The sequence below is a fragment of the Sinocyclocheilus anshuiensis genome, unplaced genomic scaffold, assembly GCF_001515605.1.
Source record: "Sinocyclocheilus anshuiensis isolate Anshui unplaced genomic scaffold, SAMN03320099.WGS_v1.1 scaffold407, whole genome shotgun sequence".
Classification (NCBI taxonomy): domain Eukaryota; kingdom Metazoa; phylum Chordata; class Actinopteri; order Cypriniformes; family Cyprinidae; genus Sinocyclocheilus; species Sinocyclocheilus anshuiensis.
This window is the reverse complement of record NW_015552593.1, coordinates 1,786,570-1,805,391: the sequence shown is the minus strand read 5'-3', so window position 1 is coordinate 1,805,391 and position 18,822 is coordinate 1,786,570. Positions and strand designations below refer to the sequence as shown.

The 18,822-nt window shown below is 35.9% G+C and overlaps 1 protein-coding gene across 1 annotated transcript in view; it reads left to right on the top strand.

Annotated features, from left to right (window-relative positions):
* The window catches only part of LOC107665562 (collagen alpha-1(XIX) chain-like), a 103,048-nt gene that overhangs the window by 57,240 nt on the left and 26,986 nt on the right, over positions 1-18,822 (top strand). Inside the window, exon 15 of the mRNA XM_016456484.1 lies at positions 16,742-16,786. Within this exon, the coding sequence (XP_016311970.1) occupies positions 16,742-16,786 (45 nt within the window). The remainder of the gene's footprint in view (positions 1-16,741; positions 16,787-18,822) is intronic.

Genomic DNA, 18,822 nt, shown 5'->3' with positions numbered 1-18,822 from the left:
TATATATATATACGCTAAGAACTATTTTATTTTATTAAATGTATTTTATTTTTGGTGCATTGGATAAAAACATCTCAGCGGTCTTATCAGTGAAGTATCTTATAATGGAACTAATGCATTAAGCAGGAAATGGCATGTGTGTTTGCCGGCTTTATCTTCATTGTTTCAGCACCTAATTTGGTGGATATGACATTGTCTGAGACCTTCTCTATTTATATCCGCGTTGGAATACCCTTAGCACGTTCAGTTTTCCGGGCATCTATTTTTTTACGTTGTAAGAGGCACACACGTGTCTGGTGTTTATGTCTCTGTCCTTCAGATTATTCCAGTTTCTATATTTGTGTGTGAATTTGTATTATATGGATGCTAGCAACTGGAGAAAAATAGGTACTTTCTGTTTTACACTATGGTAATGAATGATTACCATATTCGTATACCATAGTAACTTTGGCACTGCAAGATACTTATAAATAATACAGTACACCTACCATAGTACATGTCCAGAAAACTAAGAAGCCTAGTAATGTCTTTTAATACACTTAGGTGTTTTTTTGTTGTTGTTGGTGAAACTAAGTAAAACAGCTGTTTTTATCAATCATCTCCCTTTCCTGTGATATTTGCACCATAGTACATTATCCAAAAACAATCCTACGCCATTAGTATATACCTTGGCCTTAATTTTGCCCTTTAAATACATACCAGTGGGTTATATTTATATGCAGTTACTGGCATATCTCTTCTCTTTGTTAGCATAATTTTCATTTTCAGGTAAATAAAACACTGTAACAAATTCAACCAGGCCGTATGGAGATTTCAAGAGTTGATGCTCTCACAGTGGGAGTTTACTCCTAGATTTATGCCCTTCACAGGTAGGCTGGCTTCAGTTAACTATTTGTGGTCTAATATTGCGGAACCCGGTGCAGTGACCTTGTCGCACGGCGCTATTATCTGAGCAATAGATCTGAGTGTGTAATATTAACCTATGGCAGCAGCCTGTGGAAGAGGTAGACAGAGACAAACGTCCTCACCCAAAGGAAAAGAATTGCTTGAGTCTCCGATGAGGAGAAACGGAGGGAAAAAGAGGGAAAAGCGGAGAGAGAGGGGAGGATAGATGGCCGCGACTAGGGACAGATGTGCCGAGTGATGATTTATCTGACTGTCTCAGCCTGTTCCCAGGGTGCCTCGGTGTAGCAGGAGCCACGCTTGCATGGGATAAACACATTAAGCGGCCAGTTAATTAAAGGGGCCGCACGGGTGACCTGAGACCTTAAGGGTTTGATTCTGCTGGTTACGGACTAGATACAGTATGCAATCAGGATGTGTGTGTATGTTTGAAGGATGTGTGGCGAAATGAACTCTCTCTGTGATACTGTAGATGGGTAATGTAGGTCAAAGCATCTTGCTTGAATGAGAAGGAGGCTTGCTCAATGGCCATGATGCAGTCCAGATTGGACCTAAAAATTTCAATTCATTCACTGACTCATGGTGTTTCTCAAACAGTTCTCAGTCTTTTTGACTCGAAGACCCCCGCTGTCGAACACAATGTTCAAAACCCCCCATATATACAAAAATAAATCTGTAATTTGTACAAATTTGCTTGTTTTCAGACATTTTTTTATTAATAGGAACTGGGGGTATTAAATTAACCACAGTTCATTTTGTGATTCCAGGTGTTTCAAGAACTGCATGTTCTTTAATAAAACAGTTGTCATTGAGGGGGCAATCATTAAACAGTTGTCATTACTTTTTTTAATATCAGTAATAATTGATTATTTTAATGCCTTTAAGTCATCCTGTGGTTCCCTTGTTTGCTGTGGCCCCTATTTGAGAACCACTTGTATATGATACAATATTTAATTTTGCACGCTCATTTCTAACTTAACACTCATTTACAAATTTAAAAACACTTAAATGTAAGTTTATTTATTTAAGATTATGTGTGTTTATTTTTTTTATTAAAAATAGTTTAGTTTAGTAGACTTTTATTATTGGCTTCTTGTTGTTGCCCACAATATTGATATTGGTGCATCCCTACTTTTTTAAAGCTCTGATCCTCCATTTTCATTATACTGAAGTAAAGTACATTCTAAAAAAAAATCTATTTGTGATCCATGGAAGACAAAGGTTATATGGGTTTGGAACGACCCAATGGTTAGCTATCTCTTTAAAACACTAACCCAGAATGAAATGAGGCGCTGCTTAAGAGAACAACAATTTAAAGAGCAGCAACTTTTACGCTTCTCCTGTCACGCACATTTGCTGACTGATGTTTGTATACAGTGAAGTTAATTGGATAGATGACAGCAAATTGCCTGATGAGCATTTAGTCTTCTTTCATTGAGCATTTGGACCTTCTTTGATTACAAACTACAATAACAGTTGTCACACTAGCCTGCTGTGTGACTCCACTGCCTGACCTTGTCTGTTCAAGTTGCACGAGGCAGGAATCCTGGACCGAGCGCTTCAGTGGCACCAATCTTTGGTCTGCGGGTCAGTCCAGTTGCTGTCCGGTAAGGTCAAGGGGTAGAACGATGTGACCTCATTATGGTTTCCAGTGCCGACATGGGGTTTGAAGACTTTTGAACCCCATGCTTTCTGATGTCTACAGACACGTGTGGCATCTGGGCATGCGGTGTTGGGCTGGTGACGGCCAATCAGGAGCAGGACCCTTTCGTGAAGGGCAGGATTGGTGTAGACAGTGTTAGCTCTTTCCTTGAACTAACTGTCTGTGAGGTCAATGAATACAGAAGTCAACACTTCAATGTGTTGACATTTTTATCAAGTTGTAAAGTAGCCAGTATAATCATTCATTCATGCCATTGAATTAGTGAAAGTAATATACTGTAGAAGAAATGTTGGATTGGATTTAGACCTACTAGTTTGCTGACTTCTTTCATTCTCATACTTCACTGGTCCAATGCCAATTTACATTTGTGCATTTGTGCTTTAAGCAGCATGCCATTGACTGGCGTGAGATGTTTCCCAGATGGTGTGTGTGCTCTGCTTTAATCTACTCTGCCCATCCGCTCGCTTAAGACCTGGAATACAATACATCCGGAGCTTTGAGAAAATCTCTAGTAATTTGAACTGAATCTGGATTCATAAAGTGTGGTCTTTCAGATGCACAGTGGGCTTTGCAGTATGTCACTCATCTACATTTTTAGTACGAAGTGCTCTGCGAAGTGCACTAAAGGGTTACGCTTCAGGCCCCCAGTCAGTTGAGAAGAGAACCAATCTCACAAAAAGGGCACAACAGATCCGCCTGTGAAATCTCTAAGAGCCATGACTGATTATGACCTGCTTTAAGATAGGAAAGCATTTTCAAAACTCACGTTTGTGCATGCACACGTGCACACATGTATTTCTGCACGTTTTCTTAGCTGTGTTTTGCCGTCATTGCACAGAGGCGGTATGAATGCATTTACACAGGAATTACTAATGCATCAATTAGGATGTCAATTTAAACTTTAAAAAACATTAAAAATAAACAAGTAATACATTTTTAATCATTTTAATATTATTAAAATTAAAATTTTATTATTATTAAAATCTATCAATGTTTTTCATTTATAATGTTACAAAAGATTTTGTACAATGTTTTTTCTAATATTATTAAAATTAAAATTTTATTATTATTAAAATCTATTAATGTTTTTCATTTATAATGTTACAAAAGATTTTGTACAATGTTTTTTTATATTAAAAATGCTGTTCTTTTAAACTTTCTATTTAACAAATCCTGAAAGGTTTCAGTTTTCACAAAAATATTAAGCGGCATAACTGTTTTTAACATTGCATTGAAAATAACAAGAAATGTTTCTTGAGCACAGAATCTGTGTATTATTATGATTTTTTGATCACATGACACTGAAGACAGGTGTAATGGCTGATATATATTATTATTCCATATTTTTGTATATGAAGATGTCTCTGGATGTTTTGTCATTTTTTGCTTACATCTGAGGAACATTTTGTCCCCAAAGTATAGCTAAGCAGGGAAGAGGAGAGGAGGAGGGAAATTGGACTCAACACTAAATATAACATTCATTATGTTTCGTGCCACATAAAAAATGTGAAATTTGCATAATGACGTTAGAACAAGTTGTTAACTTTGAGCTCTTAATTGAGATACTGTAATATCCCTCTTAAAAGTGGCATTAGAACCCATTCTGGGTACGAACAAACATTACGTGTTGCTGTATTTTGAAAGGAGGTTATTTTAAGATGCATTTTGGTGCTGTAATAAGATATGTGGCTCATTAATTTCTTTTTGATATCCTTCCTGTCTCATGGCCAGCACAGAAAAGGCTCACCCTTGCTGGTCCATCTCTCCACACCTATTTACCATTTGTATATTTTGGTTGTGTTTTTAAGCTTTCAGAGCTCTAAATCATCAGCACATTACAATTGAGGAAAGCTTGTACACAAGCTCCTTCTCACGTACCTCTAATTCTACACACATGTCCTTTTCTTTGGCTTGCCATAGTGCGCTTCATTCACTCTTCCCAGAACCTATTAATGGAACCAGGTCGCCATCCTGTGGCCATCAGTGGAACAGTTTTCCAGTTCGTCCTGAAGTGATCTGTGTAGACAAAACCATCCATATTGAGCCTGAAAACGTCAAACAAAGCAGAGAGTGAAATGTTGGAGCTCCATTTTGGCCAGAGTGAGCTGAAGCTCTGCTCTTGACTGTCAGGCATCTCTTTATGCGTGTGGGGGGATAGTTAGATGTTTGAAGGGTTGAATAGTTGCATTGTGTGCCACTCAGAACAGGGTGGACGTTAAGCTGCATTTGAGAGGCTGCCAGGCAGCTGTCAGCTTTAGTGCTAACTATCTCTCTCTCTCCTTCTCTCCCTATACCCCCAGTAAACAACTGGAACAAATCCTGTTTTATTGAAGTTTTGCATTGTGCCAGTACTGTGGGTGAGCTGTGTTGATTTGCTGGTTTTTAAACCATAAGTACTTCTAATGTTTCTTAAGGTTTTTTTGCACTGAAATATAGTAATTTAGTTACATACAGTTTTACATCCTCTGACCTTTAGAATTAAACAGCCTTTTTTTGGTTGCTGTATCTTCAAACGACCACTGTTCTGATTGTGAACTACGCCAGTACTTGAAGGTTAGCCAATTGTTCATCAGAGCCGTCTAAGTTGCTGAATACCAAGTAGAAATTGATATGTAAATGTTAATGCATTCGTGATCTTGATGCCACAACCATAATGATACCTTTTTTTGTTTTTTTTTTTGCATTGTGGCTCTGTTCCAATCCTTGTGAGCTGCCTTGTTTTCTACTGCATGCATAGGCAGCATCCCAACCAATTTGGAACCTCATTAGTGAAAGATTTGGAAGCTCTACACAGGCAGCATCATTAGTGGAGTTCGCGTGTTGAGAACTTTACAGTTAAATATTCTATTTTAAATGTGCTGTCGGATTACTTTTAACAATATTTTTTGTATTTAGTGAATTTTGTTGCTGTAATTTACCATTATTTTATCTCTGTGTGAGAAGAAAGCAAAGCGAAAAACATTGACACACATACAGTAGCGGAGTCCAAAAATGCTGATTATGAATGTTATGTATGTTTCATCCAACACAGAAAAGTATAGTTAAATAATCACTGTTTTATGTGTGTTTTTATGCATATTAAAATATCTCACAGTTAGCTTAGTAACATTCTAATGTCATACTAGGGAGACAATACGTCCTGCCTGGGAATTCTAAATTTTATAAAATGCTCATGTTTTGGCTTTTTCCTGTTCTTTTCATACTTGCTGAAGGTAATGACTGAAAAATAGTTTGACCAATAGCATATAGAATATAATATATGCAATAGCATATATTATAGCATGCAGGCATGGCAAATAATCGACCAATCGTGGCATGCGAGTAGGTGGGATCAACAGAGAACAGTCAAAGCAATGCAAATACATGTACATATAATGTATGAGAACTGTAGAGAGCATGTCAGTAGAAAAACGAAGCCAAAACCCAGACATTTTAGGCAGTTTATAATTTCTAGCCAGGACATTTCCAGGAAAAAGAGGACATATGGTGACTCTATAGTAATACCGTATTGGTTCAAGTCACTACAGATCTTTTTCTCTGTATACCTGTACTATCTTTTCTTGTATACACATATCCAAGTGAAGCAGATTATTTAAAAAGAGAATAATGAAGGGCAGGACTTGGTTCTATCGATCAGCTGTTGAAGGCAGATGTGAATGTGATCTTACAGGTGTTTGTAAGAAAGACCGACTGAATGTGTGACATACATGACCAGAGAGAAGAAGAACTGTAAGATGATGTTGTGACATTTAATTAAAATTACAAGGTCAAATTTCTTTTTAATGAAACATGCAAGGATGAATAAGATCAATAACATTAATTTACAACATCGACAATTAGAGCAAACAAATAGCAACCCCTAACCTAAACTCTAAACTTAACCTTAATATAGCATTGGTAACACATTGTTTATTGCGATTGATTCCGTCCACTGATCGATGGATCCATCCATGATTTTTCTGAAGTCGGAATGTTTCTTGACAGGCGATTTGCGTGATTGAGTTGACCAATGAATTCAGTTGTGCTGCGAGGTTTGCACTTAACTTAACTATTTGTGGTTTGTGGAGTTCAATCTCCCATGATATTCCATTTCAGTTAGGATGCTGCATTAAAGGCATAGTTCCCCCAAAAATTAAAATACTGTCAACATGTTCCAGACCTTCGTTCATCTTTGGAACACAAATTAAGATATTTTTGATGGCATCTGAGAGCTTTCTGACCCTGCATAGACAGCAACGCAACTGACACATTCAAGGCCCAGAAAGGTAGTAAGGACATCATTAAAATAGTCCATGTGACATTAGTAGTTCAATTCAAAGTGGTTCTACGCGAATACTTTTTGTGCGCAAAGAAAACAAAAATAACTTCATTCAGCAATTTCTTTTCTTCGGTTTCAGTCTTTGATGCGCGTTTGCGACGATCACCACGACTCATGCGTGTGATACTGCTGACACAGGAGCCGGCGTTCAGACGTAGTCGGCAAGAGCATGATGCCTAGTGATCCATAATCTGTTCAGATTTTAAAAGTCATGTAGTGCATTCCAGACTTGCTAACTATGAAGTTTAGATCAAATACTTCATCATATAGTGAATTTGGAGCCTCACAGATAATGTTCTATATTAGTGTTGGTAGTTTAGTGCTTTAAGATGTGTCTTGTAATCTAAAGGCTGTCAGTTCAGTTTTAATGCTAAACATATTTTTTTTGTTGTTTTTTTTGTGGTTCATGAACTAAAGCAGTGCTGTTATCATCATTGTGCCTGGAGCAAGTCACTTCTCCTCAGGTTGCTCCAGGTTGACTGAGCCTTCCAGTCGCTTTAGATAAGGTGTCTGCTAAAACACTTAACTATATTGGACATAACGAGATCTTATTTGACTGTAATTCAGCGTTTCAGAGAAGAGCACATTCAGAGCACATATCAGAACTAAATCATCTGCTCTCCTTGTCAAAAATCGCACTACCCCAAAGGTGTGCTCACAGCGCAGCTCAAATGTTCTCTGGGAAGAAAACATCTGCAGAAGGGGGGAAAGACGACATTTCAGAATTAATCTTAATTACAGAATGAATTAGCTATGTTTACCTGCTGCTGGTAGACAGTTGAGGTAATTGCAAGTGTCTGGCAATTATGAATGTTGAGATGGGAAAGGTTAGCCTCTTGTATCCTGGTTTGACCGAGAGGCTGATCAAAGGCGTGTGTTGGGAACGTCTCACTCTTGCCGGCTTTTCATCAGTCAAAGGCCAGACATCAGTCGCATCAGTTCCAGATAGGGAGGGTGCCATGGCAACCGCTGGGATGATGTGAGATGATGCTTTATTCTTTGCTCATATATGTCTATGTCCATATCAGCTGCATTATTTCCAGTTATTTAAGGGGCTTTGTATGTGTGTGTGGGTGTGTGCCAATGTGTGATCTTCTATACCTCAAAAGGTGCTGTAGAATCCTATTGGAAATTCTATCCTAATAGGAAATTTTCATATTAAAAAGCTTATTTCCTAACAGTACTGTTAAGATTCCCAATAGGATAAAAGCCCTTGTTGGATATCAAAATGAATATAAAGGAAAATCTTTCAGCTGTTTTAAATCTGCAGCAGCTTCCAGAGCAATTTCCTTTGACTGTCCCATGGCGGGACCTTGTTGCAGTGTCTTGTGTTCCATTACCAGTAGGGTTCTGATAAAGATTGCACAATATCCAATAAGACTATAAGAATCAAACAATAAGGATCGTAAAATCTTGTAGGAATTGTCATTTTATCCAGTAGGATTTTGTTTCATTCTTACAGGATTCTTACTTGATTCCTTTGAAATTGGTTCCAAATTATGATATCAGTTCCAGTTGGAATGCTGTGTGCATTCCTTTACAATTGTGAGAGACATCCTCATTTTTTATGTGAATATGATATAGTCTATATTGTCAGTGTCCAGTATTTCATTTCATTTCATACCATTTCATACCATGATAATCAACTATAGATTCCAAAAAAATTAAACACAATTACTTAATATTACAAATTACAACTGGATTTATATTGTAAATTATAAAATTTAGTTACATATAAAACAGTAATATTGTGAAATATTATTACAATTTAAAATAACTTTTTATTAACTGTTAAAAATGAACTATAACTGTTTATTTTATAAAAAGTAAAAAAAAAAACACCACAATTACCTAATTCATATTGTATTATATGTATAATATTCATTTTTGTATGAATATGTCCAGCCTTGATTTCTTGTTTATTTAACATGATAATCACCTAGATTGCATATTTGTTTACTTTACTTTTTTACTTATTCTTAAATATAAAATTGAATTATGTATGGTAAAAACAGTAATATAATTACTGAAATATAATAGTTAAAAATTAACTGTTAATTTTTATTATATTTTAACGTGTAATTTATTCCAAAGGGTAAAAGCTAAATGTATTTTTCTAAGTTTGTGTGTGTGTGTAAGTTTATTATTATTGTTTAACAATAAAAGATAAATTATTATTTAAGATAATATCAATACACAAAACTGGTGCTAAATAGCACTAAAAGTGGTTAATTGGCTTGTAATCACTTTAAGTGCTTTAAAGCAGCTATCTTTAAGGTGTCATACAACACCTGTGTCAAATGTTGCTATGCAGAACCATATGAGGAACCCCATTTTGTGTGTAACTGGTATTTATTATGGTTCTCGTAGTATTTTTTTCTCAGTGGTTCTTCTCTAGGTTGTGTGTCGTTCCATATACACACAAGTGCTTGTGCTGCTCCAGAATGACTCACAGTGACACCAGTGGTGGAGCACAGGATCAATTGGCACGAAAGAGACTTCATTTCATCAGACATCACTAGAAGAGCAACCTGTAGCCATGGAGACAAGACACTGGCTGGTGGCTGTCATGTCCTGTAGTGTTGGTTTCACGGGTGTATGGCATTGCATTTGAGCACTGCAGAAACATAATTTTCCTCGACCAAGCATGTACAGGCAGGTCTCTTCAATGGTGTCTTTATACAAACACACTCAAAAAATATTGTCGGTAGGTTAACTGTAATGAGTGATAAGTGCTAAACTGCGTGAGGTTTTATTGTTATCTGCTACTTGTGCAGATTTTTAATTACACCAATTACAGAGAAGCCACTTTATTTCCAGGACGTTCTGAACTTGACTATGAGTGGAAAAAGAGAGGAATACATGGAAATATAATAAAGAAAACAGGCCATTACTCTTTCCTGGTAGATCTTTAGTTCTGCTCCTAAACCTAGTGAGCTGCCTACATAGACAGTATTTAAGGCATCAGAAGTCTTCAGGTAGAAAAGACAACATTATGTTGCCATCCATCATACTTTGTTGTGCCCACTTTTGAAAGGTGCATTCACATGGACGGCCATTCAGTTGGTGTAGTTGTGTGTTTTTAATTGCTTGTATGTATTTCTACTTTTATCCAATTGCATTCAATGCATCTCATGGCTGCTCATTAACATAAGCTTTGTTGAATTGTTAACAGTTGCTGTTGTTATCAGAAATTGCAGACTCATTGAAAATAAATTATTTCTGGATGCTTTGTCATAGCAAATGCCTGTCACTGTAAACATCCCTTTATGTTGCAAATGAAACATTTTGCAGAGAATGTGATCCCAAAATGCACTGCAATGATAAGTACACTCTCAGAAAAGGTACAAAAGCTGTCACTGGGGCATTACCTTTTTAAAGGAACTAATAGGTACCATTAAGGTACAAATATGTACTCTTTACTTACTCTTAATATGTACCTTTAAAGTACTGATATGCATTTTTAGGAGTAAACAAGGTACAAAAGAGTACTGCCTCAGTGACAGCATTTGTACCTTTTTTTCCTGAGAATTGTAATGTTAAATATAGTACTTAAGTTTCATACAGTAGTTTTGTTAGTACACTGAAAAACATTTGGTAGAAACAATTTTCGCTCAGAAATAGCTAGTGCTTTGCAAACAGTCACAAAGAAATGGCAAGAAACACATTGAATTAAAGAAAAATTTAAATACTCCAATAACTTTGAAAAATAATTTTTTACAGTGTAAGATTGTTTTTGAAGTCTCTTATGCTGACAATAAGAGCCACACTTATTTGATCAAAAATACAGTTAAAACGATAATATTTTGAAATGTTTCAGACTTTAAAATATATTTTCTATTTCAAAAAGAAGCATTTCTTATTATCAGTGTTGAAAACGGATCTGTTGCTTAATAATTTGTGGAAACCGTGATATATTTTCAGGATTCTTTGATTAATAGAAAAAAAAAAAACTTCAAAAGAAATCGTTTAAAATGTCTTTAGTGTCAGTTTTGATATTTAATGGGTCCTTGCTTTTATTTAAATTGCTGACGTCAAACCTTTAAATTGTATTGTATTTGTACATATTTACATATGCATTTTTATGCTGCTTAGGTTTTGTAGACTCCTAGGTTTTGTAACTGGGTTAGCAAATATTTGACATCATACCAAATGGAAAAAGGGACTAAAGTTAGTTTGTTGATTCATTCTTTGCCTAAATACATTTTTATAGTATAATAGTGTTTTTATTACAAAAAAAAATCCTGAATTGCAGTTGTTTCACAGGTGTTAATAAAATGTTTGTCTTTGATCTCAGAAGAGAAATGTTTTGAGGATTATGCAGTGGGAGTAAAATAGACTTCCTTCCCAAGCTTGCTATAACAGCTCATGGGAAATATATATATATATATATATATGAGTGTGTATAGAGGATTAGACGCTTTAATGACAGCCATTACAGGCTCTCTCTGGCTTATCATCTGACCTGTTCTTGGTAGGAGAGTGTGTGTTCACTGAAGATTACTGGAGCTTTTGAAATGCTGGATCTGCCTTTATGTCCGTCATTCCCTCCTCCTCGCCCCCATACGTCCCTTTAACACGTTTTCTGTAATCCATGGCACCTGACCCACGCGGAGTCTCAGTGAGACTGTTGACATTTCAGATCAGGATTAGAGCGCTGCTTTAAAGATTACCCAGGTTGATGTTTGTTTGCTTTGCTCCTGGCCAGACAGAAGTGGGTTAGATGTAAGCAACCCGTTTCATCTTAGTGTACTCCGTCCAGCGGGTACGTTGGCATTCTCCAGGCCCGTCTGTGTGGGGCACAGTTCAAATGAAAGATTAAAGCATACGGTAAAACCGTCAGATAAGGCTTTGCAAGCTTCTGTCCTGAATGTGTAGATCTCTCGTGTTTGGTTCTGTAATGTCTGAATTCCTCCACCGAATGCTGAACCCTCTGCTGATAAATAGAGGCTTGAATCTTCTGTACCACAGCAACAGAAATGATATTTTAGCTGAGTTGTGAGCTTGAAATCTGAATTAAATGTAATGAGAAACTTCACAATAATACAAACACAATAAATAGATGTCTTTTTTCATCAGTGTAGTCTAAATCTTGAACAAATTACTCGTATGAGGTGGTTGTTCTTGAAGGGGTCAAGAACTGAGAAATCAAAATTCCCTTGATCTTTTGACATACAAGAGGTCATTGTGCTATAAAATCATTCAGAACTCAAAACTTTGTCTTAAGTCTAAAAATAACTTATATTGAAGCCAATCTGCCAAAACAGCTTGTGGAATTTACCACTCTATGATGTAATAGTGTGGCTAAACACCGCCTCCGCTGAAGAAGATCAACGCCTGCTTCTACATCGCTGCCTGCTTAGCCCGTAGGTAAATGACAAGAGCGGCAAACGCAGGTCTACGCAGAACCAAACGATTAACTTTATTTTTAATGAAGTGCCAGACTGAGATATTTTTTAAATCAATGATGCGTTTTTTCAGGACTCTTGGAATAGAAGTTTCAAAAGAACATAATTTATTTAAATTAGAAATCTTTTGTAACATTATAAATGTCTTTGCTGTCACTTTTGATCAGTTTAATGCTTCCTTTCTGAATAAAAGTACATTTTAAAGTACATTAAAAATCTTGCTGACCCCAAACCTTTGAATGGTAGTGTAATATAGTAGAATTGCAACCAGAATTGTTCATCTCATATGATTCCCATTGACTCTTTGTATACATAAATATCTTGTTGAGAATGTGTGATGCACGTGTAAACTGATGTTTTCATAGGATTACAGAGTTTACAGTTGTCATTAAAGTACTTTCAGACTCTGCAATTGGATGAATTTATTTGAATTGGAAATCTATGTAAACGAGCATTAATCACACTGTATCTTTCTCACTCTCTCTCTCTCTCTCTCTCACACACACACCTCCCACATCCCCCGCATCTGGCTGCTCTCTAATGTATATCTGTGACCTAAACTTGGCCCTCGCAAGAACTCAAATAATAATCAAGGCCTCGGATATTGTCAAATTTACAGGCCACTCTGTGTTGCATAGCAACAGGCAGTGCAGCGCTGAGTGAGAGAGAGAGGTGATGCTGTGTGTGTGTTCTGAGCTCTGTGTGAAAGGCTAAAGTCACACAATTGATCTCTTTCTTTCTGTCATGCAGAGATGCCCTTTTCTGACCAGGTCAGCCAACATCCACAGGCTTGTATTTATTAAAAAAAAATAATAATTTCAAATAAGATGTTAGTAGTTACTGTGTAGTCAGTTTATTAAGACAATCAGCTGCAGTTTTATCTTTCAGCTTTCTATGGCAATTCCCATAGCTGTTGTTGTAGGCATTTTTCAGAACTTTATAATCAAATGTATCCATCAACAGCTCAAACTTACATTTGTCCGTCCATAGTAATGCTCTGCCATTGAATCTGTGTTTTTTTGCCCAATTGAACTGTTTTCTTCTTTGCCAGAGTCAGATTTGGTTTCTCTTTGAAACTCTGTCTAAAGACCAGTGGCATCTTAGAGTCTTTTCTGTTTCAGATTAAGCTGATGTTTGGATTGCACTTTTCAGTGAAGCTTCTAGCTGAGCACCAGCGAGGCATCTGTTTCTCAAACTAGATGCTCTGATGTACTCGTGTTGTTGTGCATCTGGGCCTTCCACGTCTCTCTCTCAGTCTTGGTTAGATCCAGTTTGTTTCTTTTGTCAAAACAGTAGTGTGTGGAATGGCCTTCATCTCTCAGAAGAACAACAGAGCAATGTGTTTCCAGGAAAAAATGTGTTTGTGTTTGGCCAGAATTTAACTTAAAGTATAAAGTGACTTGCAGAAATGCTTGCAAGTGTACTCAATACTTCAGCAACTGAAGTTAATATATAAATATAAATGATAAATACTCATAAAGTGTTTCACACTTGAAATAGCACAGAAGTTTACGACTGTACCAGATAAGCTCATTATAAGGATATTTTAAAACAGATTTTCATAGTATTGGCTGCTTAAAATGGGCCTTTTACATATTTGACTTCTATATTATATTATATTATATTATATTATATTATATTATATTATATTCATTTTGATTGTAAAATGTTTAATTAAAATTAAAATGATAATATTAATTTATAATTAGTTTAATTTAAAACAATATTTATTTTTAAAATATTTACAAATATAAATACTATTTCTTTTAATTTACAGTAAAAATAATTTACAAAAAAATTGTTAGTATTTCTTTTATTACTTTTATATTGGGCCAATGAGTAACCTTCATCCTAGAATTGTGATTAGTGAGGTTTGCACAGGTAAGCCCCAATTTCAGATTTTACAGCTTCTGCTTTAGTGCGTTATAAAAAGTTTTTAACATTCAGAATCATGGTATTGTTGTAATCTACATCTTTTGACTCCCATTTAACACTTTATTCCCAATTTTCTATAATTCATGATGTCTGTTATGGCATATCTTACAGCCACCAAGATATTAGTATTCACAGAAGAGCTTGATATATTTTAGGGGCAAAAGGAAGATGATTAGAAAATGCATTATTCATCATCAGTTTAGTTTAATAAGATTATGAAATATTTATTTTATTTTTTCATATAGCTTTTGTTGTCTTATGTTTTTCAGACAGCACAGACTGAAACCGTTAATTGACCTGTTTCGCCGACTCTACGCAATGTTAACGTATCATTACTGCTGATAACAACCTGCTTGATTTTCACTGAGCAGATGTTGATAATGTGGTGAGAAGACTGAATGGAAAATCCTGCTTAATTGTTTTGGTTCTGGTTTCTAGCAGGTCCAAGCTGGATATTAGCTGATCATTGGTTGGTCGACCACCCACCATCTTCCAAAAACCACAATAAACCAGCTATAACCAGCTACTATTATTTCAAAACCATGAAAGAGGGACTTAAACCATATCAAGTAACTAGCCTATTATAGAGTCTTAGGGACAGACAGTAAACATCCACCTAGAATCACCCAAGCAACTATCCACAACCATCCACCCTAGAATAAGGCCATAGGGCTGGATTCACAAAAATCTTCATAAGAAGTTAAAAAATGTCTACATGTGCCTCTTGAAAAATATTTGAAGTTGTCAAATATATTTTTAAAAACCTTTTAATGTTTTCTTAAGAACAAAACAACGGGCTTTGGTTATCTGATGCCAGACTCACTGTAAAAACCCAGTGGAGAACTCAATAAAAAGGCCACCTTTTTGCACTCCCTGCAAATTACTGTAATAATCATAAGTAATATGATAGCTAGTGTTACATTGTAAAGCGTAATATTTGGAAGTTTAGTTTTTGTTCCCAAATACTGTTTAAAACAGTTCATTTTAATTAAATGGAATTAGAGAATAAATAAATATTACATTGATATAAAATACATATATATATATATATATATAATTGAATATAGGTTTTGAAATGCAGCTCATTTGTACCATTTCATTTATATCACTTCTCTGCTTAATTTCCTCCCCCTGCTAATCATAAGCTACATATAAGTAATATGTATTATATGTAGCTAGTGTTACGTTGTAATGCTTAATATTTGAATCAACAGAATAAATACCTTTGGGGATTTTAGACAAGTTGGTGGTGATCCTAATTTTGAAAAGTTATTTACAATGATTTTTTAGGAAGATTCTTTTTAAGGATTTGAATTCTTGCAATCTTACTGGGGAAAAAAAACTTTAAGTATTTTGGGAATACAATATTTAGATATATATTTTTTTCTGACTTAAGAACGGCAGTTAATAATTTTATTCTTGAGAATGTTCTTTGAATCTGGCCCAAGGACATCAAGAAGAAAAAAACCCCCATCTGAGCAGGGAATTTCAGACAATGTCCTACACAAGTATCTGCTAAGATTCCTTCTAGTTATTGTTACATCATTAAGGTTAATGTTCCCTTATTGCTCTGAAATTACCAGCAAACACACACATCCATTTAAACATGGCCTGATGATAACAGCGCTTCATTCATCGGGAGTTCTTTATGTTGCAGGTAATGAAAATGACAAACACTGGCAAACTCGACATCATTGAATCAAAGAGTATGTAAATGAACAGTTCTGAGGATACAGACGAGCCACTGGCTTTTGTGTTGCACGTTTCACTTCGTCTTTCATCCAACCATGAACAGCGATCTCACAAACACTCCCCACACAGACAAAAAAAAGACAAAAAACAGTCTGGTCCTCAGCCTCCCCCTGCTGAATTCTTAATAATGGTGTACATATGGCTGAAATTGCACCGTGCACTTGTATATAAAACGTCTCCATAAAATTAATTTAGCAAAGACGACGCAGCCATCAAAGAAACGTCCGGCTTATTCATCGAGGGACAATGTGGAAACTAATTTCCCCGAGGTTGCCACACCGGCTGTCTTTATGTCAGTTTTTCCGATATGCTCTTGTCATCACGCCGCGGCGAAAATTAAACCGGTGACTGGCAGTTTTGACGGCTTTCATTGAGCCCACCTCATGCACTTTGCCTTTTCGTGTGTTTCTAGCATATGAATTGAAGGCGCTTATTATATTTGTGAATAGTCCATTATGTCCAGGCGAGCATTCGGGGCCGTGCTCAGGGGCCCGTTCTGTTTGTCACACAGGGCCTGTTTTGATCGATGTGGCTGTGGTTTGTCACAGCTGGAAGGGAGGTGGTAGACTTGGGTTGTATAGAGAAAGCGATGCACCACACAGAGCTCTGCAATTAAGCTGTTTTCTTTCTGTTAATTAAAAGCAAATTAGTCACTGCAACAAGAGGAGCTGTCTTCTCCTAATTGCCACCCAGCATTGCCAAACATGAACCTGTTGTTGAAATGTTCTGTCTTTTCTTACACTTTCATTTTCTGTCTTGCAGGGTCGACGGGGGAAAACAGGAGAACCAGGGACTGCAGGACCACCGGTAAGAATTACAGTTTATAGTATGTGTAACATTGACAAGAAAATGACCAAATATTCAGTATTGAGGGAGGCCAAAAATGAAAGTTGAATAATTTGGCTGCTTTGAAAAGCTGAATGGCCTTTCCCAACCAATCATGCGCTTGGCAGTGCAACAGGAGAAGAAAATTAAACTTAATTCAAAATATGTTCTCTGTAATCCAACATTATTATTATTATTCTAACAGTTTTTCTTAAGTGAATTTGCAAAGACCCCACAAAGTATTTCTATATGATTCTATTTCTGTTCTAAAAGTGTGCATTTGCTTTATTCCTGCCTGCCTGATTTGATATTTTATTATATGATACAATGAAATTCATAAATTGTGTCAAGTGTCCAATTAATCTTTAGAGGCTCTGCATCTTGTTTTAGACATATTTAGATATTTTTACAGTTCAGGAATTGATTTGATCAGTAGAAGCAAATAATAAACAGAGTGGATTGGTTCAGAGGATTTAGTTGTATTAAATTAGTGCAGAAAATCACCATTAATAAATAAATAAACAAATAAATTGAGTTTGATACCTGCTATTTTATATATATATATGAGCATTAATATCGAGCCCACACAGAATCTGTGCCCGCAAAGCTCTGCAGAAATCTCCACATATTTCTATGCCTGTCATTCAAAAAGTTTTAAACCCTGTGTGTTTTCTCTTATATGTTTATTTTAGTGAGATATTTCAGCTACTAACAAGTGTACTAGCTCCATTTTACCATATTTAAGTCCATGCTCCAGCGTTCTGCAAAATTTCTCCTAGAACTTGAAATGTAAAGTCTAGATGGCCAAAAGTATTTCAAGTTTAGAAAAGTTTTTGTTCCCAAGTACTGTTTAAAACAGTTCATTTTAATTCAATGGAATTAGAAAATAAATAAATATTAATTTGATATAAAATACATGTATACAATTGAATATAGGTTTTGAAATGCAGCTCATTTGTACCGTTTCATTTATATCATTCTCTGCCTTATTTCCTTCCCCTGCTATTCGTTTCAGATTCAGAAAGCATAATTGTTGTCATAAATCTGCTTCAAAAGCAAACAAAATTTGTCATTGTGCATAATGGACCTGATACCTGCTGCTATATTCATCCCCCTCCAGATGAGTTTTCTTGGTTTATGCATTGGTTCAAGTGAAATCTCCATCACATGCACTGTTTGGCTCAACGTTTCAAATTAGGATTTCAAGCAGCCCAGAGGGCCATATTAAGAGCAGTCCCATGCATAAGTGTTATTGAAGATCCTGATGAGACTCTCAAAGGGGCCCTAGTTTACTGCTTGATAAATAGTTATCTCATCAAAGCCGTGGCATCAGTATGGAAATGTGTATGACATAAAAATCACACACATGCACACACTTCAGGCTTTGAAACATATGTTGCATCATAAATTTCTGGCATTTTTACATTGCCTTTGGCTTTGTGGTTGTACCCACATATGTAGAACTGGATAAACATTGCCAGCTTTACTGATTCTATTTTAAGTGGGAAATGAGTGATTAATACATTGTTATATTGAATGAAAACGTAAAGGAATACTTCACCAGAAAATGGAAATTCTGTCTCTCTCTTGTGTTCTAAAACCATTTGACATTTTTTGTTCAGACTGTGCTGGTTGCTCTTTTCCATGCAGGTACTATAAATAGGAACTATTTAAGCAAAAGCAACAAAAAGTGGTTCATTTGACGTGTGAACTACAGTAAGTCTTCTGAAGTCATGCGATAGCTTTGTGTAAGGAACAGACTGACTTTGAAGTAGTTATTCGCCGATAAATTTCACGAGTGATTGTTCACTACTGTAATGAGTCTGACTCGTGAACGAATCATTTAAACTGGTTTTATGAATCAAATCAGCAGTTTCACTGAAAAGATTCAAGTAAAGTCACTTTTATTTATGAAATGCTTTATACAATACTGTAACAACGTTCGTAGGTCGGGAAGAAGGAGGCGGGAACCGGCGAACGTTTAAAGACTTTAATAAAATAAACAAACACAAAATGAA